The sequence below is a fragment of the Lacerta agilis genome, chromosome 12 (genome assembly GCF_009819535.1).
Source record: "Lacerta agilis isolate rLacAgi1 chromosome 12, rLacAgi1.pri, whole genome shotgun sequence".
Taxonomy (NCBI): domain Eukaryota; kingdom Metazoa; phylum Chordata; class Lepidosauria; order Squamata; family Lacertidae; genus Lacerta; species Lacerta agilis.
The window spans coordinates 34072837-34098621 of NC_046323.1; the positions used below are offsets into that span (position 1 = coordinate 34072837).

General features: G+C 40.4%; 1 protein-coding gene across 6 annotated transcripts in view; it reads left to right on the forward strand.

Annotated features, from left to right (window-relative positions):
- CACNB2 (calcium voltage-gated channel auxiliary subunit beta 2) overlaps positions 1 to 25785 on the forward strand; it is a 133007-nt gene that overhangs the window by 24015 nt on the left and 83207 nt on the right. Inside the window, exon 1 of one of the 6 annotated variants that reach the window (XM_033165136.1) lies at positions 7674 to 7834. The exons of 4 other annotated variants lie outside the window; for them this stretch is intronic. In XM_033165136.1, coding sequence (XP_033021027.1) covers positions 7787 to 7834 — 48 coding nt within the window. In that variant the 5' untranslated portion in view covers positions 7674 to 7786. Of the gene's footprint in view, positions 1 to 7673; positions 7835 to 23132; positions 23264 to 25785 lie in introns of those variants that run through there. One more of the 6 variants, XM_033165133.1, reaches the window with a different exon arrangement.

Consider the following 25785-nt stretch of genomic DNA (forward strand, 5'->3'; position numbering starts at 1 on the left):
TATCTGCTTAGACAAGTAAGGCAACACACAACATATTTAAATTATAACTGATAAATTGTCACAAGAAAGAAATTTATTTTAAAAAATAGACTTTAAGTAACAAGTCTCAAATATTTATAAATTTATATTGACTCCTCAAACATCTTAAGAGGATAAGTCACCATCTTCGTCTCCACTGGTAACAGAGCTTTCAGTTCCACACTGATCATCTGCGAGATCCTAGAACGAAGTTGATGGTTGTGTAAATTCAATGAGCTTGTTAGAAGTGTGTTTTCTTCTCTTCTAGGCGTTTTAAGTTATGAGCTACATATGTAAGCTTTCCTGTTCTGTCTACAGTAAGCCTGTTCCTTTTTGCTGAATGAATAAGTCCATAAGTACTAAAGCTACGTTCTGTTGCAGCTATAATTGGTAGCATATTTAAAATGTCCACTCTGCTAAGCTTTGAACCAAAGCTTGTTCCCTTCCACCAAACCACTGCATCCACCTTTTCAACCAACTTCAATACAGTACATATGACTTGCTAAAAAAATCTTCCTTAGCATGATATGCTGCCAGATCTGCCAAAACATCTTGTGCATCATTTGGTGCACTTGCTGATATTTTGAGATTATTCATTACTTACACTGGCAATATCACAGCTTGACTTATTATTTACTAGATTTTTAAAATGTGAGTTTTAAAACTGATTCATAGATTAGAATTTACAGTTTGTGGAGAATATTCTCCACAGAATTTTCTAGCAGAGAATATTCTCATTCTCAATAATATTCTCCGGATAATATTTTTTACCTCACATCACTAGTTTTTATACTGTAAACCACCTTGTGATCTTTAGATGAAGGGTGGTACTGTATATTGAATGAATGAATGGTTTTCTCTCTCTCTCTTTCTTCCACCCTTCCCACTCCCAGTTGTTCAGTGGAAAGCCTGATGTCAAAAGTGTTGGCTCAGTTAAGATTAAAGATATTTACTAACTCTATGCTGCCTACAGGAGCTTTTCTAAAGGTTCTCAGACAGTAGCCAAAGAACAGGTAATAGCATCTGTGAAGAACCAAAGATGTAAAAAGGAAATGAATTTGATACAGTATCAGCAAGTTTTCAAACTGTTTTATTTATGGCAGACACATTTTATCTGTAAGCCACTTTAAGTCTCTGTGAGAAAAGTGGGGCTTAATAAAACACTGAACATATTGTAATTTCCTGCAGTATAAGCAGTTCAGATTCTCAAAGAACTTTATGCTGTGTCTGAACTTCCTGGAGCCATACCAAGAATTACACCCAGTAGGGGGAAGGAGATGAATGAATTAAACATTTGCAGGAAATGAACCCAAGTACTTAGAGGCCATCTTCTTTCCTCCATTATTAGTACACTGCTCTTCTCATTCACAATACAGAAGGCCATTAGAGAAGATAACTAGGCATTCAAAACTGTGGTGCCCTTAGTGTGCTGGCATTAGGCTATATGAATACATTTCATCAGTTCCAGACAGTCATTTGATCAGCTGATTCAGTGTCTGGCCAGCAATAGTCCTGTGATGAGAATGAGCCAGCTCACATAGCTCACTTTTGTAATACTTGGAGTTAGCTACTGACATTTTGAGTAACTTTTTAGGGGATTCTGTGATGCTCACCCTTGAAAATATTCCATTTTTGAAGGGTAGTAATTATTCATCTGTGCATTATAGTCCTCAATAAATATGTTAACAATAATTCAGATTTTATAACATTAATGCTAATAAATATATTAAGTTCTGTTTCCTGTTTTCTTTTTTATCAAAAAAATTATTGGGTTTTTACCATTTAAAGCACTTTACATAATGGTTAAATTTTTCCATACTCCCACCGAGGGGAGCAGTTATCCAGGTGCCCCTCTCACAGGAGCACATATTAATACATTTCAAATTTAACCAAATAACATATATCAGATCATTGCTTAGGCCTGGCCCTTCTCCTAGGCCAGACATTCTTACTTTTCTTAATTTCATTATCGATTGACTTCTTCAGATCCCCCTCTATTGAATTCAAAAACAAACCTATTTCCCAGTTTTCCAACTTCATAGTCAATTCTAATTTTGCATCACAATAACTTTTCTCCTTATCTTTTTAAAACATATTTATACCTCAAACTTAATTTCTAATAATTTTTACTCAACCTCGGCCTCTAAATATTTCTGAACTTTTCTAAAACCTTTATCAAATTTTAAATATTCAAACAAATTTTATAAAGCTAAATTTTTCCTTTTTCTACCCCCTTCCCTCCCCCCGGTCTCAAAAATTTTTGACTAGTAGTTATTAACATTTCCCATTACACCAGCGTCCAAGTCCATCCGTCAAAACCATATAAAGAGAAAGATATCAAAAAACATACCCTTTTTTAACCCACTCCAACCCTCCCAAAAACCTGAACCCAAAAGTTAAAGCATGCTAGCTTCTGTTTTTGTCTTGTCTCTTGCAGAGTATTCTTCCATGTAGCATTCTCATGACAGACTGCACCCCAAAATGGCTGCACCTCTTTTCTTCTGCAATATAACTTTTCCATTGTCCATTCCATTTAGCAGGGAGTCTCTGGCTGGTTCTTCCTCTTCTTCTTCCTCCCCTTCAATTAATTCTGGTATTGTATCATCCACACTTTCAATATTCCTCTCCAGTCCACAGTTCTGCAAAGTCAAATGCGAAAGTCTCACAGCCTGATCCATCTGCTCCACTTTTTCCTACCATCTGTTGCAAAAGTTCCAAAGTCTTTGTCTGAAAATGCACCGACCATTTTCCTTTAGTCATATTCAAGGTCGAAAAACAACTTTGCAGTCTAAACAGCCATTTTTACTTTGTTCTTGCCAAACCTTTCAAGACCTTCGGAAAGAAAGAGTAATGCTTTTTCAAAGTCAAATTTCAATCCAAGTGAATCCAAAATCCAACTCCCCTTTTTAGAGGAACAGTTTCAGAAGTCTTCTTTATTTTAACACTTTGACAGCAGCCTCGGATACAATATTGCACTGTTCTTTTTGTTTCAACTGTCAGGGACCGACCTCCGTTTTTAAAGTCCCTTTCAAGCCTAATTATTTTAAATCCTTATTTTTTATTTTTTTTAATTGGTACTTACAAGGTCCAAATACAGTCCAAATTCTGAAGAAATTGATCGCTCCTTCTGTCAGCAGCCGCTACTTCTCGCTGCGGGGGTAGTGCTTCATCCACAGTACCCGCGCCTTCTACGCCGCTCGCTCACGGCAGCCCTTGCTAGGGCTTACTGGAGAGCAGGGGAGGCGCGCTGGGCACCCGCCGGATCCCACGTCTCCAGGACACCCTTCCTGGAGTTTTTCTGGGGGGTTGCAGCGCAGTTGCGACTCCCCCTTCCCCCACCACGATGGAGAAACCTCGGAGGCAAGGTTTCTCCCGACTGTTCAGAATGGCGCCCAACCGGAAGTCCTTTTTTCAAACACACTTATATCAACGTTTTCCTGACAATTGAGTTGCAGATGTAGTGCTACAGGGTTTTATTCTTTTTTGGGTGAAAGAAGTTTGGAGACTTGTATCTTTGTCACTTTTATTTGCTTCTATATATGCACTTTAAATCACAGCATAGTGAAGACAAGCACACTCCTACAAGTAGGAAGTGGATCCTGAGAGAGCTGCTTAATCAATCCCTCCAAGACTAACTTCATGTAGAAAATCTCCCCCTCTCTTTGCTTCTAGCTATTTGACATTTCAAAAGTACTGTTTCTTTCTCATATGCACATCCTTACAAGGTACTTCTGAAAACAACCCCTTCCTGGCCACCTCTGCCAATGCATTGTCCTTTCAAGGGACCAACAGTTATTAAGAAACAGTAACTTTCTTTTCTCAAGAGCTCTTGCTACACTTTGAAACTTTTAAACATACATTGTTCCTCCTGTCAGAAAAAGCTTGAATGCCATGCTGAGATAGCTTAAAGAACAGTTGGACATGTTAAAAATTAAAAGCTCAGGCTCATGGTTAGGTATGTATTCACATTTTAAAAAGGTTTTTTGCCATCACCAACAAATGTTTGCTCAAGCCAAAAATGGTCCCCAGTGAAGATTTTCAGTATTAGCAAGAAAAACACAGTGTTTGATTCTTTACCCCTTGTCCCATACCCAGACATACACTTCTCTACATGATGGTAACAGTCTCTTCACAGTCCCAGTTTATTTCTTATCAGACTCAGAGTAACTCAAGGAACAAAAACTCGGCAGCCCAAAATTGTAAGGCACCCCAATCTCCTGCTCCCGGGACAGGGGTATACCTAGGAGTTGCCAGGTTGGCCCTGACCAAGGGCCCAGACCCAGGAGGACTTGGAGTAGCTAGGAGCCTGCCTGTCCATCTGCCCATGTACACTGCACTCCCCAGGTCACTCCTCCACTGCTCTGGGTGTCTGAGCAGGACATGTAGGCTCCTCTGGGCTTCTTGGCAGAGGAATCCAGTTACTGGCATAGGCCATCACAACAACCCTGTGGGGGCTCCTCCACAGTCAGGTGAGTGCAAAGCAGGGCTCAGATGGAAGAAAAATGGAGAGTAGATGAGAGTTACAGGAGGAGGTAAAGGGAGGAAGGAGACAGAAGGGAAAACAGCAAACAGAGGGAGGAAGGGAGGCAGCAAGGCAAACAGATGGAGCGATGGAATGATGGAGGAGGAGGAAAGGCAGAGCAGACCCGACCCAACCCAGGAGGAAGTTACTGGCGGAGCACGAAAGGCAATGAAAAGCAAACCTATTGAGTTTCTGGCCCATGGTCTCTCCTGGCTTCTGAAGTGCTGATACAGCTCCTTGCCAAGGGCACAAGGGAGCCTAAGTATGCCTCTGCACAGGGATGCTATCAAAACACCCAGTTCCAAAACATCTTCACCCCAAGTTTCCCTTCTGTGTCTTGGTGCTGAGTAGAATTCAATGACTATAGTATTTCTTTCAAGGCAAATTTCCAGGGAGAGAAAATGAGTTCCCATTGAATTGTCTTTTCTGTGGGACATTGTGGAAAGGTTCCCCATTTCTTCATTTTGCTGCTTCTGAACATGTTCTTGGACCAGTCTAACTCAGGTCTTTGTCCAATCTGTAGATTTAAAGCCCATCACAATGCTTTATCTAAGGCAGGGGAGGATTACCTGTGTCCCTCCAGCTGTAGGTTGTCTACAACTCTCACTACCCCTGACCATTGTCCATGCAAGCTTAGACTGGTCAGAGTTGAGAGTACAACATCTGGAGATCCATAGGTTAGCCACGCCCAATATATTCTGTCTGACCAGCAGAGTTGATCTCCTCAAGCCAGTTGTCAGTGTCCTTTCTGTCATCACCCCTGTCATTTACACAGGCTATGATATCAAACTGATTTCCCAGTCTGTTTTGCACCCATAATCCACAGTTTCTGTATTATTCTCAGTAGTAGAGCTTGAGTTTTTCAGGGAATACAATTGTGGCAAAGAAACCTCCTTCCATTACTCTAGGCCAGGTCTGGAGAACATGCAGCTCACCAGATATTGTTGGATCTACAATTCCGTTATATAGGCCTACACCCACCATCCAACAATGCCAGTGGTTAGGTGATAGTTGTAGCACAGCAGTATTTAGAAGGCCACAGGTTCCCCAGCTCTGATCGTCTCTTGCTTCAACTTTTCCTGTTGCTTTTCCTTCCCCTTCCTCTTATTGCTGGCAAAGTCCTGAATGGACATAGTCTCTTGATTCTGTCAACTGCTCATTGTTCTCATGCAACTTCTCAATAACCAGTAATGGGTGCTTGGCAGCTAGGCTTCTGTTCAGCTTTATCCCATATAGCAGGCATGTCCAACAGGTAGATCGTGATCTACTGGTAGATCACTGGACGTCTGCAGTAGATCACTGGTAGATCATTGGTTTCACCCAAAGAAGCTGAACAACTGTGGCTCCCTTAAAAAAAGCTCAACATTTTACCTCCTCCCTGAAAAAACTCAACAACTTTGACTCAAACCCTCAAAAAATGGGGTAGATCACTGCCAGTTTTTAACTCTGTGAGTAGATCGCAGTCTCTTGGGAGTTGGCCACCCCTGCCATATAGCAAACATGCCTCGTGTTTTTTTCTGGAACAGCTTCCAAGCTCTGCTTCAGGATTGCTTTATAAGGTCCTCCTAAAACCTTGCTGTAAAGCTTCCATTTCTTTACAAAGATTCTCCTGTGAGTCTTCTGTTCATGGCTGGGCTGCTGCTTGAGATGAAACAGGAAGTGCTGCCTCTGGCACCAGCCAAGAAGCAGTACCAATATCCAGCAAGATCTTGCATGCTCCACAAGATCTCATTGGAAATTGATATTGATGCCAGGGGCAGGTAGGGTGCCCATGGGGGCACCACCTCAAGGGTTTCCACCACCCGAGGCAGCTGCTGCACCCTCCCTCAAGGGGGGACCTGGCCTTGCTGCACAGGAGTGCAGTCCATTGCACATTTTAGGTCAGTTATAGCAGTTCAGTTTTTCCTTTACTGAAACACTATTCCACTCCTAACTAAAGTAGTATCTTCCCATGAACATTAAGAAATCATTTGGGCACCTCTGAACTACAGGCCTTTCCTTTGAATGTGGCAGTGCAGGACCGAGTATAAACGGTTTTGTTTGTTTTTTGGTATACGGTATATATCATAATGAAAGTGAATGCACTCCTATAAGCAGACAGTGGATCCTTAGAAATACTTCTGCTTCCCTCCCTCCCCCAAGTATGTATCCCCATTTAGCTAACTTCAGCTATACTTCTCACCATTCTCTGCCTCTGTAAATTCAGAGTTGCCACCCCCTTTGCAGGGCATCTGCCTCCCCAAATACAACTTTCTCATAAAAGGGAACATCCTCATTCTCTGATGAAGCTTAGCATTGCTTTGTCAAAGGTGCTGGCTAATCATTCACAGTGATGCAACTCACAGCAATAAAAATAAATAAATAATTTTAAACATTGCAAAAGGTTACCACCAGAGAAAAATACTTATCTCCAGTACTGTTCTTGGTTGTTTTAAAGGTGCATCAAAACTAAATTTGTGCTTACCTTTTACTGTTATTGTAAAATCTTATGTCAGTGTCAACAGGAAGAAAACACTGTGCAACTGCAGCTGCTAAGCCAGTCAGGTATTGTAGCCAGTAAAAAAAAATCTCTGCTTGAAATTCATGTGAAACACGTACTGCAAGACAAAGCTTCTGACAATTTTTGCAGTGGTTCTGTAGTCCAAAGAATCCAGAGAGAATTAAAGTCTAGACTCAGTCATTTTTCAAGCTTGGGGGGTGGGGAATAAACAACAGATCAGATATGTCCATTGTGGACCAGAGGAAGCATTGAATCAAGGATGCTCTTGCTAGTTTGTGTATTGGGAAGAAGCCTGTAATAACAGCAGCAGCAGCCACGGCAGCACGAAGAAATCAAACACAAAAAGGGTATTTCACTAGTCACAGAAATAAGATTTTTCTATTTGAGATTATTTTTAAGTTCAGAACAGGTAATATAAAATCTTCAAGTAGGAAATAATTCATCTCAATAGAGATGCATTATAGTAGCATAGGGATGAAAACACAGACATTTGGTAATTATATATTCAGCTGAAACAGAAGGGATTGATTTACTTAAAGGAAAACACACACACACACACACACACACACAATTTCATCAGTCGCAAGGGCACTTTTAACAACATTGCTTGGCTGAATGATTTTTCTACCTGTTCTCTTTTTCTGGGGCTGGAGAGTAAAGAGGAATGGACAGTGTTTCAGAGGAAATGACAAGACAGTCTGAAGCTTGGTGAGACCATATACTGAGTGTTTTCTGCTGTCCTCTTCATGCAGTGCTGTGGGTTGGCACACCGGCGTCGAGTACGGGTTTCGTATGTAAGTTTCTGATTATTTTAGAATGGTGATGATTGTGCAGGTGAACATAGTATATTTGATAGAGCAGTTTACTTTATGCAGATGCTTTATGAGATGCTTGTTGGATGAAAAACTAATGAGCAATGGTTTTCTTGCACAGAGCTTAAGAACAGTTCTAACAGGTATTTTTTTAAAAAAATGAAAGAAAGAAAACAAAGCAGTAATTCATAAGGAGCAACACGGAAAAAATACTGGAAGCAACTTGTAGCAAATAACTGACCTTTCTGAGATATTCCATTGACAAAAATGATAGACTTTTTTTTTTTAAACCATTTGTATGGCAGTTAGGGGTGTATTTTGTCCAAGTATGTAACAAATATATTAAATTCATTACAAGCCTAAGTGTCAACTATAGACATGTATAGCAGCTACCACCAGCGGCTTAGTGTGGAAAATTCTTCCTTTTTTTCATTTTACCTCAATGTAAACATCAGCATGGTGGCAAAAGTATGGCATAAATGTTAATCAGTTTCTGGTGTTTTCTAGAGCATAGTATATAAGTCCTGATTGTTTTTCCATACCTGTATTGCAAAAAAGCTGTTTGAATGTTAGCTCTTGCTGTGAAATTTAGCAATAAAACTGATATATTAGAAGAAATAGAAGGACTGAATGTTAATTCAAATGTGCTGAAGATGCACTTAGCTGATGTAATAAGTCTCCTAAGTGATGCATTATGCTTTAGCAGTTCTTTTCTGGTTTACTGTGCAGATGTTACAGGAAGCAGAAGGCTTACATGATGTGGCCAAGCTTATAGAGGTGAATTGCTCAAAGTAGTCAGGGAGGGGGATGCATTTTTGTGATGCAGCGTGTTTCTATGTAACATACAGTGGATGTGTGTTTTTTCTATTTGGATTTAACATTTTAGGGCAAACAAAGCCCAATATAGCTAAGATGGGTTTTCTGTAGCTTCTTTTAATTTCATTTTCACTTCTCATTTTCTTGGTGATGCAACAGTTGACATAATGAATAGCTTTACTAATGGAATAGCACACACTGCAATCCTATAATGTTGGCACTCTGTATTCTTTAGAATATGAGTAAGCAACAGAAAATATATGATACTGTTGGAACACAAGAGTCATACTACTGGGTAAAAATAAGTCAATAATTTTGATGTATACAAGGTAAATATTGTGGCATCAACTTTCAAATGTAAGGCCCGCATATATTTATGAACAATCTAAAACAACAGAGGCATACTTGAGAATAAGAAATTCATTGCTTTAATAACTATGTGTTCTACCAATTAAGTTTTAGTTTTTTAGCATTTAATGTTGAACACATAATTGTTAGTTTCTCATGGAAGCTGTTTCTGGGGATCTATCAAGCAAGACATAGGTCAATATTCAGGCAGCTGGCTGAAACTGAGATGCTTATCTCAATAGGAAACAGATTTCAGAATTTAACCCAAAGTTGCATTCCACACACTGTTTCAGAGCCAAATAGAATCAGACTTGATGTTGGCAATGGGAAAGTCTAAGGATGAGTTGGGACAACAGCCCTTATGGGCACTGATAACCACCTGAGTTGCAGTCTTAGAATTTATCCTAAGCCAGGCACTTGCAAAGAGTCATCTCATAAAGCACTATGAAGCTTTCATTTCTGAAGTTCCTACCTGAATCTGAGTTTCATGTTTCTCAGTTGTATATTCATCATAATTGGCGCCTAAGTCAAGTTAATTTTTCATATGTTTTGAATTCATTTCATAAATCTTACTCCATTACATCACCCCCCAAAAAAAGAATACTAGAAAAAGAATATACTAGCCAGCTTGTATATTCTCTATAGGCCTGCCATATGTCTGGTGAATGAGAAACTGTCACAACTTTCTTTGGGTTGGGATCCTAGGGAACAAGTAGACTCCTGAGCACTCATATTTTGAATGATGAGACCAGGATCAATTAAGGTGAGTCAGTAATTCCAGCCTTACATAATCTGAGGCAGAACATCCAGAGGTGAGGTGCTGACAGGATGAAGCTTGGAGCATTCTTTTAGGTCAGGTTCCTCTGGGTCAGACGTTGCCTCAGCAGCATGTTGATGCCTACTGATGCCTTATAAAAATTAGCTTACCTGATCATTTTGCAAGAAGTGAGGTTACAGGGAACCAGGCTGAGGGCCTCCTTGGTAGTGGCATCAACCCTGTGGAATGACCTTCCATGAGATGTCAAAGAGATAAAGAATTGTAGAACTTTCCATAGACATCTGAAGGCTATAGGGAAACTTTTAATGTCTGGTGTTTTGCTGTGTTTTTTGTATCCTGTTGGAAGCCACTTAGAATGGCTGTGGCAGCCCAGTCAGATGGGCATTGGGCAGGGTACAAGTAATTAATAATAATAATAATAATAATAATAATAATAATAATAATAATCTCCTGCTGATTCTTTCCTTTCTCAAGATATGCCAAGGAGGGGTGTTTTGGTGCCAGAGTTGTTGGGCAAGCTTATATCCTCTGGTCTGGAGTGTCTAGGAATTTTGGTGTATGTGGGTTGCGTGCTGGCTTCCCAGGCCCTGACTCATATTCCACCAAGACTCCTCTAAACTGGGCTGATTGTTGCTTAAGTACTTAAAGGAACTGTTTTTCCCCTAGTATGCAGCCAGAAGCCTTTCAGACTGCAACATTTGTTTAGAGCAGTGTTTTTCAACCTTTTTTGGGCAAAGGCACACTTGTTTCATGAAAAAAATCACGAGGCACACCACCATTAGAAAATGTTTAAAAATTTAACTCTGTGCCTATATTGACTATATATAAAGTAATTCTCTTGAATAGGAATCAAATAAACACAAAGAAAGTATGTTATAATTACTTTATTATGAAATAATAGTAAGTAAACAGAAATATGAAAAATTATAAAATACTTTATTCAGTGCGCAACCAGGGCCTGTTTGGCTGAACACAAAGCTGATATTCTGGCTGGAATCGAAGAAAGACACACACGTAGCTCTTCGTCAACAGCTCTCAGTCTCTCTCTGTATTTAGTTTTTATAGCAATCATGCTTGAAAAGCTCATCTCACACAGATATGTTGTTATCTTCAAACACTTTCATTCAGACCCAGTTCAGTTTCCTGCTATCATTTTCAAGCGACAAATAGTTCCTTGCAACCCCAAAGCTTACCCACTTTCTGCCACATCCGCGGGTCCACTGAGGCTGTAGTCCTATGCCCTGTTTCCTGGGAATAAGCCCCACTGAAAACAGTGAGGTTTATATCCAAGTAAACATGCACAGGATTGCTACATCGCAAAATAGACCATCTGGCCAGTTCTGGGTCCTATCAGTCATTTTCAAATCCAAACCCAACCTCATTGTGAGGAAGTAAAATATGAGGGAAATGGAAGGTAACCACAAACATGTAGGGCTGAGAGGAGGACTTCTTACTCTGCAGATGGGCACATGCCTCTGGTGTATCTCTCCATCACCACCTCACAGAAATAATATGTGCTTCGAAGTTTCCCCTCAGTTCAATATTCTGTCTGTTCTGGGCAAGGAGAATGTTTTTGAAACTATGCATTCCCCTCAATATTTAACAATAGGCAATGATCACATCTAAAAGAACAATCACGTTTTAAAGACTTCAAACTCTGAAGGATAAATAAGTTACAGGTCCTTCTACCTCAAGTGCCCTCTCTTATCGTGCAGAGTCTAGGTCTGGAAAGTTGGGGGGGGGGTCCATGTGGCATGAAAAGTCCAGCACTCTGCAGACTTCAGACCACAACTGGGTTAGTGGCACACAAAAACACAAATAATTAAGCAGACTCACTGCCAAGGGCAGACCGGCCCTCTCCGAGGATAGGGCACTTGCCCAGAGGTCAGCTCAAGCAGGCGAGAGGCCCCTTCAGACGTTTCCGCCAACAGGCTTGCACCCCGAGCCAAGGGGTGTCATGTGACGATGGGGTCAACTTCGGGAGGTAGATTCCGAGCGGTTACTTTAATGCAAAAGAGCCCTTTCGGATTCGCGGACCCAGAGTTGCCTCTCCCACGCCCCGTCCTGGCACCCCGGATTGCCCCCCTCATGTACCCCCACCCAGCCACCCATAAATGGCAGGCAGAAAAGGCAGTTGCACCCCCACCCGCAGGCACCGACCCCCGGCAGCTGCGAGAGCCTGATCGCGCTCGGAAGGCGCCTGGGCTTCCGAGAGCGCCGCTTTCCTTGCGGGTCCTGTCAAGCCGGAGAAAGCAGCGCCGCAGCCCGAGCGGATCAGGCGCCGCCGCCGCCGCGCGGCTCACCTTTCATCGCGGAGATCACCAAGCACAGCATTTGGCGGCAGCGGCTGCGCTCTCGGGGCTTGCCGTGCGCCTCCTGCACACTCACGGGGCAGCGTCCGCCTCTTCAGCAGGTGCCTGCCAGCAGCCCTGACCGGCCCTCTCCGCTTCAGCAGCAATTTTTCCCACGGCACACCAGGCAACATCTTGCGGCACACTAGTGTGCCGCGGAACAGTGGTTGAAAAACACTGGTTTAGAGGGTGCTCCCTACATAAGCAGGCAGCTGTGTGTAATGAAGAAGGTATATTTGGCTATGTTTGAAAGAACATTCAAGAGAAAGAACATGCAAGTAGTTGGTCCTTTGTGTAGGGAAGATGGAGAAAAGCTACTGGGTGCCAGAGAGAAAGCAGAACTGCTCAACACCTATTTTGCCTCTGTCTTCATTGAAAAGGAAAACAGTGCCCAACCTGGTAATAATAAGATGCAAGGAGGGAGCCACAGCCCAAGATAGGAGAAGAGGTGGTAAAGGGAACACTTATCTACTTAAATGAATTCAAATCTCCAAGGCCTGCTGATCTTGTAGATGTAATCTCATTGTGTCTGTCTAATCATTGAGAATTCTTGGAGAACAGGTGAGGTCCCTGCAGACTGGAGGTGGGCAAATGTTGTCCCCATCTTCAAAAAGGGGAAAAAAGGAAGGGTCTTAGTACACCACAATCTTAACATGAGTCAACAGTGTGATGAAGCAGCAAAAAAAGCCAATGCTGCTCTAGGCTACATCAACAGTGTAGTCAAAGTACTGCTCTATTCTACCTTGGACAGACCACACCTGGAGTACTGAGTTCCTCCTGGAAAGGAGGAGATTGAGAGGAGATATGAAAGTCATCTTCAGATATCTAAAGTGTTGTCACATGGAAGATGGAACAAGCTTGTTTTCTCCTGCTCCGGAGGGTAGGACCTTAACCAATGGCTTCAAGTTATGAGAGAGGAGATTCTGACTAAGCACCACGAAGAACTTTTTGACAGGAAGAGCTGTTGGACAGTGGAATGGACATCCTCAAAAGATGGTGGACTCTTCTTCCTTGGAGGTTTTAAAGCAGAAATTGGATGTCCATCTGTCATGGATGCTTTTCTTGAGATTCCTACATTGCAGGGGGTTGGACTGAACCTCAGGTTCTCTTCTAACTTTACAATTCTATTATTCCCCCTATGTGTCTCCTGGTGGATGCTCTAGAGGTCAGCAAACAGTTTCTGTTCCAGAGACATGTTGAAAACCAGTCTGAAAGTGATTATTTAAATCAGATGGTTGTGTAGCTAACTTTTCAAGGAAAGATTACACTAATGTTTCCTTTAGAACAAGACCTGCTTTCAAAGAGGCATTAATATTCTATTGTTCAGATAGATAATCCTGACCTGACCTTTTTAAGCAGCCAGGATGGCAAGAGTTGAGTGTGTTTGTGGTCCCCTTGCTTCTTCAAATATTCTGTTCCTATCCCCAGGCTAAACAACCTGAAGGGTATTCATAGAAACCTGAGTTGAGGGTACATGATAGAAGCTTCCAAGTTGATGTATGGCAGTCTAGATTGGAACGGATACAAATGTTTTTGTCACCAAAGTGTTTCAGAAATTGATTGTAACAAGTTTCTGAATACTCCTCTCTCTCTCTCTCTCTCTCTCTCTCTCTCTCTCTCTCTCTCTGGACTCAGCTGTAAAAGGCCCCTCAATACTGCAAACAACTGTTGGCTGATGCAAAAGTGGTAGAAGAGTTAGGATTCTTTCCTGGTGCTATATGTCCTGAGATGCATCAGACAAGGGGACATTGGTACAGATGTTGAGAGTCCCTCAGGATCACCATTCTTGGGAGTAAATGGTATGCAATAAATCTTTGACAGAATACCTGGTGGACAGAAAGTGAGATGGAATCCTTATAGGAATTGACTCCTTTCTATCATATTTTACAAACTACTATAACATTATTTAGAAACCCAGATCAAGTTTAATGTCTGCTTTTTTGGAGGCTTGAAAAAGATATTGAGTTATATATTGAATGAAGGTGAGTCGTATCAGCCTTAATCCAATTTTGGACTGGAGATATTCAAGGAAACTCAAGGGTACTGGCAACTATGAAATTGATGATACACAATTCTTTCCTCTGACTCAGTGTTAAAACAGTGCTCCATTGTGCCTTGATCATCTGGGTATATGGCACTCCTTGTACTATTACATTAAGATGTTGTGCTTGCCAAAATACTACTTTGGTGATTATATTCTGTGTATTTTGTACTGTTCTTTTTTACTTCTGTGAATTTGATGAGTTGAATTACTTATGTAAACCCAACTAAACTGAATTGTAGAGTGGAACACACAGCTTTCCTGTATGCAAGTTATTTCTGCCTATGTTTTTATGTCCCATAATAGTCGAGTATCATTGTTCAAATCTTGGTAATTGATTTGTGTTCTGATTGTTAATGTATAAGGTTGCAGTTAAAGGACATATGTGCATATTCAAAAACTAGAAGAGGAAGCAAATATAAACTTATTGTGACAGTCCATAGACACTTTAAAAGCCAACCAGTCCCCACTGCCCACTGGACAATATGAATACAAATAGTGATGAGAAATATAATATCTCAATACTAAGGATTCCTCCCCATCCCCACCATAGAAAGTAAGGCTGCAGTTCTGAGTATGTTTACTTGGGAATAAGTCCTATTGGATTTAGTGGAGCTTACTTATGAGTAAACATGAAGAAAATTTAACTGCTGGAAGCGAAAGCTAACAAATATTGAGTTCATTTGGATATTATAAAGAGACTCTAGGGCATTTTTCAAACAAAACCATTATCTTAATTTAATACATTTTCATATTAATGAAACTGTATAATTTAAGCAGCTCTAAGAAAACTGGTATTGATTTTTACCAGTAGAAGAGTATGAAAGCTGTTCAGAATTCCACATTGGACAAGGAACCCACAATGAATGTATTTGGATAATATAAATATATTGCAAACTTTCATAATAGCACACTGAGCAAATGTGTGAATGACAAGTCATAAAATGCAACCAGCAATCATGTACCGGTATTCTGGCCTGCTCTTGGTGGATTGTCTTGTATGAGCAATGATCTAGTATCCGTATTCAGTTTTGTGGTTCAGAAGTTGTGTAGGCATGTTCCTCCTTTGCTTGATTATCACATTATCACATAAACTCAAATCCAGAGAGAATTTCCCCATCAAAAGATTCTGCTTTAATTTCAACATCTTGCAATGATGCAAGTTCCATCTGCACCAGCATTAAAGCTCTCGGGAAAGAACAATCCCCCCTCTCCTTCCCCCTGATCCTCCTTGAGCCAATTTGGGGATGGGGGTGGAGAGAGGAGATGAGGGTAAAGCTCCATTACACAAACTGGTGTCTGCACAGGGCTTCCACCAACAAGGTTTGTTAGGTGAGCCCCTCCTTTCCTCAGCATCTTTACTCAGATAACAAGGCTCCACACCTTTACGGTTTTTTGAAATTTGAAAAAGCTTTCATGTGTACTTTGGCAAAAGTAATGAGTCAACCTGTGTGGCACCCCCCCCCCCGGAAATCAATTTACTGCTGCCAATACACCTTGTGTAAAGTTTCTGTGGGACACCTTTCTGTATAGTTTGATGGAGGCCACCATTCATTTGAAAGGCTGATTAATTCAACTGAGATTTTGCATGGACCAGAGAGACAGAATGGGGATGTTGTTAATGTACCATCCACCTTGCGGCACTACAGTGTTCCTAAGTGAGCTAAAAGAGTCTCTGATGTAGTGTCAGAGACCACCCACATGATAGTGTGGGGGGACTTCATTATCCATGCTGAGGCTGCCTCAATTGGCTGGCTCAGGACTTCATGACCTCCATGATAGCCAAAGGGCTATCCTCAGTACATTGCTGGTCTGAAAAGTTTGGCTTGACATAACCTTGACTTGGTCCTTGCTACTAAACAAATTGGCAATATTATGTTGGTTGTTGGGGCTTGTGAGTCCATTGTCACGGATAGGATTGCACTCCCCTGGAAAGAGCAGGTTCGTGGCTTGGTTCTTGTATCCAGCATTGTCACTGGAGCTCAGGTGTCCTCTGTGCCTAGGAGTACCAACTTCTAGCTCTGGCTGACTCACCAGCTATGGCTCTTTTAGAACAGATGTGAATTGGCAGCTGTACTCTAGCTCTGCTAATTTCCAGAGTGTTTTACTGCAGTGCACTCCATGTGGGGCTGCCCTTGAAAACTACTTGGAAACTTCAACTGGCCCCAAATATTGAAGCCAGATTACTGACGGGGGTTCCATTTAGAATTCATATAACTTCTGCTTATTAAAAAGGAAGGTGCATTTTGTTGTCAGTTCCTTTCTGGGCCCAATTAAAGGTGTTTAGTGTTTAAAGTCTTAAATGACTTAGAGTCCCAAATGTCTTAATGTAACTGACTTGTAGAAAGGACTCTGTGAAATGAAAATATGTAATACATGCCTTTGTTATCCATGAAAATATTTCAATAAAAACATTTTTTTAAAAAAATGCCTCCATTTCTACAGATCCTCTTTGATATTAAGATCAGGAGACCTCTTTGGTAGCTCCACCAGCTTCAGAAGTTCAGGGTTTGGTGGCATGGGAGAGCACATTCTCTGTGGAAGCCCTCAGCTACAGAATTACCGTATCTGATATCTTCCTTATGTAGTTTCTATCATATGCCATAAGCATATTTCTTTACCCTGTCCTTTGACATATGATATTTTTATTTTAGAACCCACTCAATTTGTTTTCAACATTGTATTTTTAGAATGCTATAACCCACACTGGGACCTTACTGTGAAAGGCAAGTAAGAAATTGAAATAATAATAATAACTCTTCAATAATAATGCTTATTTAAATAACAACTGTATTGGCCATCTTTCAATCGTGGATTTGGAAGTGTATGTTGATACCATCTGGTCACAGGTAACTACACTAGTGTTTTCCCAACCTTTTTCTGACCATAGCCCCCTTCCAACCTTGTTTCTTTCCCGTGCCCCTCCATGGGTGTAGCTGGGGGGACAGTTGCCCCCAATAAATAAAAACCAATACAAATCTGAGGTTCTGCCCCCCCAACAAAAGCCTGTCCCCTAACAAAAAGCCTGGCTACACCCATGCCCCCCGTCTTAGCAGTTTAAAGGTAAATATATAAATGTTTTGTTTGTAAATAGAACATGTTTATTTATAATTTGTATAATTTATACAAAATACAATTACATAAAATGAAAAGAACATAATGAAATATTGTTGAAGCAGGAAAACATAGAATCCTGGAGCTGGAAGGGACCGCAATGGTCATCTTTCTAGTTCAGCCCCCTGCAATGTAGGAAACTCAGCTAAAGTATCCATGACAGATGGCCATCCAAGCTCTGCTTAGAAACCTCCAAGGAAGGAGAGTCCAGAACCTCTTGAGGGAGATCCATATTCCATGTAAACAATATTTATTTGACCCCAGTTATTTGACACAGAGGGGGAACCTACAGATACATTCCAAAAGGTGCACAGGGAGTTCTGTATATGTGGGATAATTTTAAAAAGCAAGTGGTCCTCATTGGTCCGGTGTAAAAAGATCTTGTCATCCAGCCCCCCACACCCTTTCCTGGGAGGAAGGCCCACTGAACCCAGTGTGGCTTCTGAGTAGACAGTTATTTACTAGATGCAAGTCAGCAGCACCAGACAACCCTGCTCGGCTAGGCGCTGGGTTGGATTTCACCCTGCACCTTGCAAAGTCAGGCCCAGGCTGCCACCGGGCCCAGCACTGGTGGCAGCAACAAGCAGCTCTGTCTCGCCCAGCCCTACCCATTGCCACCCCATTACCACACTTACCTGACCCAGGGGTTCTGGATTGTGGGCTCTACTGGTCAAAACAGGAGCGATTGCCCTCTTGCACCAGAAGCAAACCAGGACTGCTCCAAGAAAACATATGTGGCAAAAAGAAGCGCTAGGCCCTGGTGGGCCGCCCCCTTACCCGCTTGTGATTGACGAAGTGGATAGCCAGCAATCAGGATTTTTTTTTTTTTTTTTTAAAAATCCCCCTTCACTTCTCACTTCCCTCTGTGGACCATAGCCTCATGCTGTTGCCCCCCCCCCCATTTACACAATTTTTACCAGTGCCCCCTTTGGAATATCCTAGACCCCCCCCCCCCCCGAGGCCATATGGCCCCCAGATGGGAAACACTTATCTATACCATCTATACCAAGAATAACCTGTTATATGAGATTGCTGCATCATTATGAATTGAAGAAATAAGAATTACTGTCCTTCATTTTTTTAGTACAGGACTTAAAAGTGTCTTTATCTTTTTCTGAAAACAAAAAGTGCTGACACTTCTGGATTATGAAGAAGGACATCTGAGTGAATTTCTGGTTTGTTTGTTTGTTTGTTTCAATGTGGGTAAATAACACTCCAAGGAGAGCAGGCAGTACATCTGTGGATGGATACTTAAGGGATTTACAGTGCATGTCTTGGAATTCCGACTAGAACATTTCTCATCCAGATCCCAATGGCCTGTTCATTGGTGGATTTTTAATAACAGTATTTTCTTAAACAATATGAGCACATGACTCAGTTTGGAACCAGTTTTGTAAAATAGATTGCATCAGTCCAGGGTGCTTTGTGGGATGCCCAATTCAATTTGTCCATCCAAGTCTGCTTAGTCATCCTCCCATTCAGTCTTGGGACATAAAAAGGGGCTATAACTTCCCTCACTTTTGACAGAAGTGTATGTAATCTGCAGGCATATATAGTGGTACCTCTGGTTATGTACTTATGTAACCCGAGGTACTACTGTACACCCCTACAGAGTGAATAAAGCCTTCCAAATTATAGGCAAAACGAGTCTAGAAACTTTTGTGCTAATACCACAAAATTTTAATAAAAATAATAGGAATAAAATTTCCTACATTTGTTATTTAGAATGACATTCAATGAAATTTGCAAGCAAGGTTCCCCCATCTGAGGGCATCAGCTGTACAAATTTTTTTCAGAAGGATAACCGCAGTGGTTTTCTTGTAAGGGCTTCCTTATGGAGTAGCTAAGAACAATATTCACTTAACCCCACTTAGTGTCTTGTGGTCAGTTGCTCTGACAACTGTAGACTTGCCAAATCACATACAAATTAGCCCAGGAACTCTTCTGCTGAGCACAAGTTTGAGCTGTCAGTCACAGCACAGGTCTCCTGCTGACCTATTCCCTCTCCATCCTGGCATCTTCCTTAAGCTTATATTTGCTCTTACCTCTTCTTCCTCCTGGGACTGGAGAGTGCTGGTAAAATTATTCCCTTTGATTACAAGCTGTCAGTCTTCCTCCCCATTCCCAGAGTTTATTTGTTTATATTTCTTACATATATAAATATATATTTTCTTCAATAACACCTTACGTTATAGAACCCAAGTCAGTGGTTTCCCTTAACCTAGATACTAAAGTTTGGATTTTGCAAAGCTTTTTCCTCACCTTCCACCCACCACATAGTTTTCACAGATACTTGTCCTCAACTTTTTAGAATGTCTGAATTGCCACCAAACCCTACATATATTAAGGAAAATAGAAACATCTTCACCCCACCTCACCATCCCCCCATCCCACCCACCTCTTTCCCCCTTTTCTCCCTAATGTCTCAACAACCCAAACTGATTTGTAAAAATGTTACATGAAAAAAACCGAGAGAGACATTGCACACACTTTTGTAAATCAAGAAAATCTTTAATAAAAAATAATTGAAAAAAAGAATGTCTGAATTGCTGAGTCACATGAAGTTATTCAGGATTTTTTGCACATCTGTGTCTTCTTTGTTTTCTAACTGATCTTATTTTATATATTGCATTTTCTCTGCACGAAGTGAAATCTGCAGGTTTTTATGATCTTGACATGTAGTGGTTAGGAACTTTATTTTTTTTGCAAGCCAGTTACTTTTTACATAACTTTATTTTTAACCAGTTAGTCAGAAAATTAGCTATCTAATGTAATGTTTTGTCCAGAACATTAAGATGTGGCATTAGTTTCTTAGTTGCTCTCTGGCCTAGGTTTTAAACTGTTGAGGTTATAAAGATGCCTGAGAGCAAACATCAACAACAATTATGCAGTTATCTTCCTGTAAACACAGATTGAGAATTGTCATTAAGTCTTGTTACCTTCTGAAATGGGGGCATATCATATGGAAACATATGTGGTTCCAACTGGGGTCAAAATGACCCCCAAAGCAGAAATATCAAGTACTGCTCAATGTGGAAATAGCTACAATACAAAAAGCAAAAAACAACAACATGCAAACAAACCATGGTTTTGCTGGGCCACAGTGAAGTTTTTGTGACACTCGGCAAAAAATTCAGATTTGCAAAAGGGTTTGAATGACTGTGGGGAACTATCTATATATAAAAAATCCTTCAAGCTGCATGTTTGTTTGTTTACGCCTTTCTCCGGAATTGCTTAAACGATTGGCTTCAAATTTGGACACAACATGCCATGGCCATATGGGAAGGATCTTAGGTACCTAGATTGTAAAAATATCACACCTTTCCCAGGTAAATCCGTGAATTTTTCAAAAAAGCACCCTCCAGTGGACGTTAAATAGCACAGCACACAACACCCGTTGCCGATCCCTCCTCCTCCCCACCCCAACATCACTGCCACCATCCAATCAACAGGCACGCTGCACGCAAAAGGCAGCCCACACGCAAATATGGAATTTGGCCTTCGTGGCTTTTAGATTCTGCCTGCTGCAGCTATAGAGAGAAGCCGTGCCATAGCCACGCTGCCTGGAAATGTCCCGCCCGCCTTTTGGGAGGGCGGACAGATCGGACGGATCGGTAGGAAAGCTAAGCCGCCCGCTAACACCGAGATAGCCTGCTGATAGAAGCAGCAGGTACACAGCGAAGCAACGGCACAATCCACCATTTCCGGGTTCGGGTGGCCTAACCTGATATTGTACAAACAAATATACTGCCCTCCAATACACATCAACAACATCAAACCAAGACATACAAACAATTCAAAAAAAGGAATCAGAAAATACAACAATACTAATAATGCGTTATATACACAAAAACAATAACGAGCAAGAAAAGAAAACCAAAACAACCTCAACTTCAATTCAAAGACCTATGGTAAGACATCACTTTCTCTTTTATACTACATCTTCCTTTCCCATTACACTAAATCAGCCATAGCAATGCGTGGCCGGGTCAGCTAGTTGACTCATAAAATCATTGGCTGGGGTAATAAACATACCCTAATGGCAAAATACAATGCATTTCTGGGATACTTTGCCACACGTGGTTTTTTTGTTTGTTTGTTTCCAGAAGGAAAATCATACCCAAGCTGAAATTTGGGGAAATTGTACAGGTGACAATTTAGGGCAATGTCCTAGAAATAACCCCCTGTAGGTCTGCTTATAAATTGTACAATTAAAAGCGCACAATTAAAAATGCAGCTGTGTTAAATGTCTTCCCCCACAAAATTAGATGAGAGTTAAATTTGTCTACTGTCTTTACCTTTGTTGTGTATCCCATGTTTGTGATTTACTACTTACTTTCTGTAGGACATTCTTCCAAATAAACACCAGTGACACTGTGATAGGTATTTCCTTCAAGCATCATACCTAAATTGTACATATGACATACAGGTATACAGTATATTATACCACACACATTGTTTCATTACATTCTATAGTCATGTTTACTTGCTTCCCATTGAAGTAAATGAGAAACTAGAATTACTTTCACAATTTTGCAGCATTAGAACTGTTTTATGCAAAGTTACTGAAATTGTTGTTAATGTGTATTTATTTGGCTTAGTAATATAATGTTCAGAACCTTTAACTAGTGAGTAATATTTTTCAAAGAATACATATTAAAGCATATAGTCCTAATCATTTACAAACTAGTAAATAATCACTTCAATCTCCCAGTGTTCTCAGGGAGATAATGCTTTAAATCATGTACTCAAAGCCCTTAGAATATTAGTGACAAAATGTGAAACATTTAAATTCTGCAGTGTGTTTTGATTTTCAATGCTTCCTTGTAAATCTTCAGAAGCTTTGCTGAAGTGTTCCAACTAGAAGACAATTCAGATGTATTTTTGTCTTTCTCTTTAAAAGAAACTACAAATCTAGCTTGCCCATGACTCTGAAAATGGATTGTTCCAAATGCAGTAATGTTGTGAGGTGAAGCATAAATGGTTTTCAAATGGTACTGGCCTGTTTGCTGAGTGAGAAGGCAGAGGTCTTCTTGTATAATCCGATTTCAATCAGCTCACGCTAATCACTACTGATAGTTGCAAAATTTAGCCTGGATCCGCTTTGGTAATCTAGATTGACAAGAGGTAAAAGTAAAGGGACAGAAGGACAGAGATACAAAGGAAAGAAGCAGGGAGTCTGATCTTTCAGTTTTTGTTCTCCCTTCTAGGGCTTCTCTTTAAACAAATGCTGATTGGTTGTTAGGTTACCAGTCTTTTCACAGTGGAGATACATCAACAACAGGTGCACTATGAGGCTGTGAATCAGCAGCAGCCGCCGCTGGGTTGGGAGAATGCGCAGAAGGTAGCAACAGGTATATACAGTGTACCTGCTTCTATACATTATTTATGGAAACTGAGATCTTAATTCTTTTTATATGTCAGTAGATTCCTGGAGTTCAGAAATATTCAAGCATAGCAAATCTTAATCAATGCTACCGGAAACCAAACTCTTCAAGGTCTTCTGAAGGCTACTTGATCTCAGTCTCAGTATTTATTTCTTAATTCTCGGGTAAGCTCTAGCCTCAAAGCTTTTATTAATCGGGTGAAGCATTTTTAGAGCTAAAGGAGGACAACTGCACTTCAATATTGCGTGCTTTTGATTTAGATTTTTTGATCCAGACCGTCAACTTTTTGTATATACCAAAAGTACAGATTTTTTTTCTTTCTGTGAGCATTTCTCATGTTGTCTTTATTTCTGGCTGGATGAAATACAAAGGAGAAAAATGGCTTTTTTAATTCTTTCCTTGCATGATACTCGCTGCGCCTGTATCGTCTTGGCTAAGGGACTTTATACATTTGGGTAACAGAGAGACTTGGATTTCCCCTCCATCAGATTTCACATGCTGGTGGGACTGTTGTTGGCCATCTCAGCACTGCATGTTGCCATGCTAAAGACACCCAAGGGTAAAAATGTGTCCTGGGTAAGTACAAGCAGGTTACCAAAAATGTTCTTCTAAATGCATATTGCTAATTAAGAATTGTAAATAAAGATATCTGTATGGCATGTTGTTTTTGTTAGCTATTTTGGGACCCAATTCTAGAGTAAGTAATGATGACCTATTTTAAACTCGGTCTCACACTATTATATAATTGTGTCCACACACAGCCTGATGTCAAAACAATAATAATAAAAAAAACACTTTGTGGTGTTTCACAAAGACTATGCCATATCACATAATATGCAATGCTATCTATCTATCTATCTATCTATCTATATATATATATAATTTGTAGTTGTTTCAGAGCTAATGCATGTATCCTCTTTGTATGGCATTTACTGTTAGTAATCCAGCAACCCTGGCCTAGTATCTGTCATATCCTCACAGTAGGGCAGTGGCTATGTCTATCCTTTCCTTGTTAGTGTCTAGTACATATTTTCTTACCTTTGAAGTACCTTTGGTCACTGCTTAAATGAATTTATTTAGACATAAAATCAGCAGATGCCTCTTGGCCCCTTGATTGTTCTTCCTCAGTACTGTATAACATACACTGCTTAGAAAGAGCATTCTCACTGAGAGAATAGTGCCGCATCAGTTACTGCATATTGCTGCTATATCTAGGTATTTATCGCATTAAAATAATGGCATGTGTAGTACAAGATGAGAAGGTTCTGCACATGTGCAAGACCACTCAGAGAGAGTGCTGATAGTGATGGAATCTGCTGCTAACAGTAACCACATTCTACAGCAGGGATCTGTACATGTGCAGATCTTCCTCCCACTGTGCTACAGTCTTGCAAAGTACATATCTGTAGCAGAGGTTGCAGGATATGAGGGGGAAAGTTGTTTATCTTCCAATGGGGCATCCATTGGCCTGAATCCTTACCTGCATTCACGTCAGGCTAGGATAGTGTTGTTGCTCATACCTGGAAATGGCACACTTCCAGACCTTTTTCAAGGACCTGAGAGGATCTTAAGTAGGTCAGGCTTGCAGTGGCTTCCTGTTCCAGAAAGCAGAACAGGAACCATATTGATTGCTGGAACCTGAAGGCCACTGAACAGTAAGCTTGTAAGGCAAGGATATATAATTAATTCAGCACTCCTTCACCTTGATTGTATAGCTGCTGAACAAAATGAAGAGTGGTAAGGGAAATCAATGGAAGTTTCAAGTTCTTAAAAAAGCAGGTAATATTTTTTACTGTTAAATAACATTTATACTATCTAGACAGTACCTCTCCCAGCATCATTATTTTGGCAACATATGGCAGCTGGTGCAGGAGAAGCATGGATTAGAAGTTCTAAAAATAGTAACTACCAACACTAAATATTTACGCTTGGACTCTATATACAATCGTTTTACTGAAGACTACAATAATGACAGTTAGCCGGGTCCAAAATCCAAGGATAGGGTTACAGCGGCTGGCATATTGATGTGCATTATAAGCCTGCGTGTTTATGTACCATTCCTCCTGTTAACATTTCTGCAAGCATTCCATAATGTTAAGTGCTGAATTGATAACTAAACTACAAATTAGCTAAGTATGGGAAGGAGAAAGTGTATTGTTCATTGCATGGAGGTGAGATGAAATAGATGGACTGGAGCATGAGTTCTGTAGTCCCTGAAAGGGACATTAATCCGTTTATGTAACTGTGTTGATCTCTGTTCCTTATGACATGCATATCTTTCCCATTCACACCCCTCCCCTTCATTATGTCACTACTGTGTTTCGAACACCAGACAGTTGAAATAACAATCCTCTGTTATGGAGGGTGGGGAATTAAAATAATTAAGAATTAGCAAAATGTAATTCTATATAAACATACACATATGTGAATGTTATTAAATTTTGGTAAGAACAAAAGTAATCTGAAACCATAAATATGATGTTATAGCTTCTGCTCAGTTACCAGTTTGCCCCTTTATTTCAATGGATATTGCATTTGGAGGATCAGACTCTCAGCCAGGACCTTCTTACATTGTGTTACATTGATTGAGAAGGTTACTCAATATATGGAAAAAGTCTGTGTACAGAATTAGGCTAGAGTGCAGTCATGTTATTTATATAAAATATAAGCTATTTATATAAAATATATAGATGACAAGGTTTGCTTAAACGGTTAAGTTATAGTATGCTTTTATATCGCATACCATCCTGCATAATCAGTGGGGCAGATACTGCAGGTATTTACAAGTAAATTTATTGGATCCATATTTAATCATATTTAGACCAGTTGAACTCTATGCAACATAGCTTAAGTTTCTTTGATTTCAGTGATGAACTCATACTGTGAGCAGCACAGATATATTTAGTTGTTTGTACTGAGGCTCAGACCAATATATTGTAGAATTTGAATCTAGCTTCTTTCTTAGTATAATATATTAATGCTAATATCATTGCTTTTGTCTAGAACATCGTCTTTCAAATTTCTCTTAAACTTTTAACTAGACTTCCTTTTTTATAGTCCCCTTGCTCTGTGGTCATTCCTGCATCTATTCTACATTC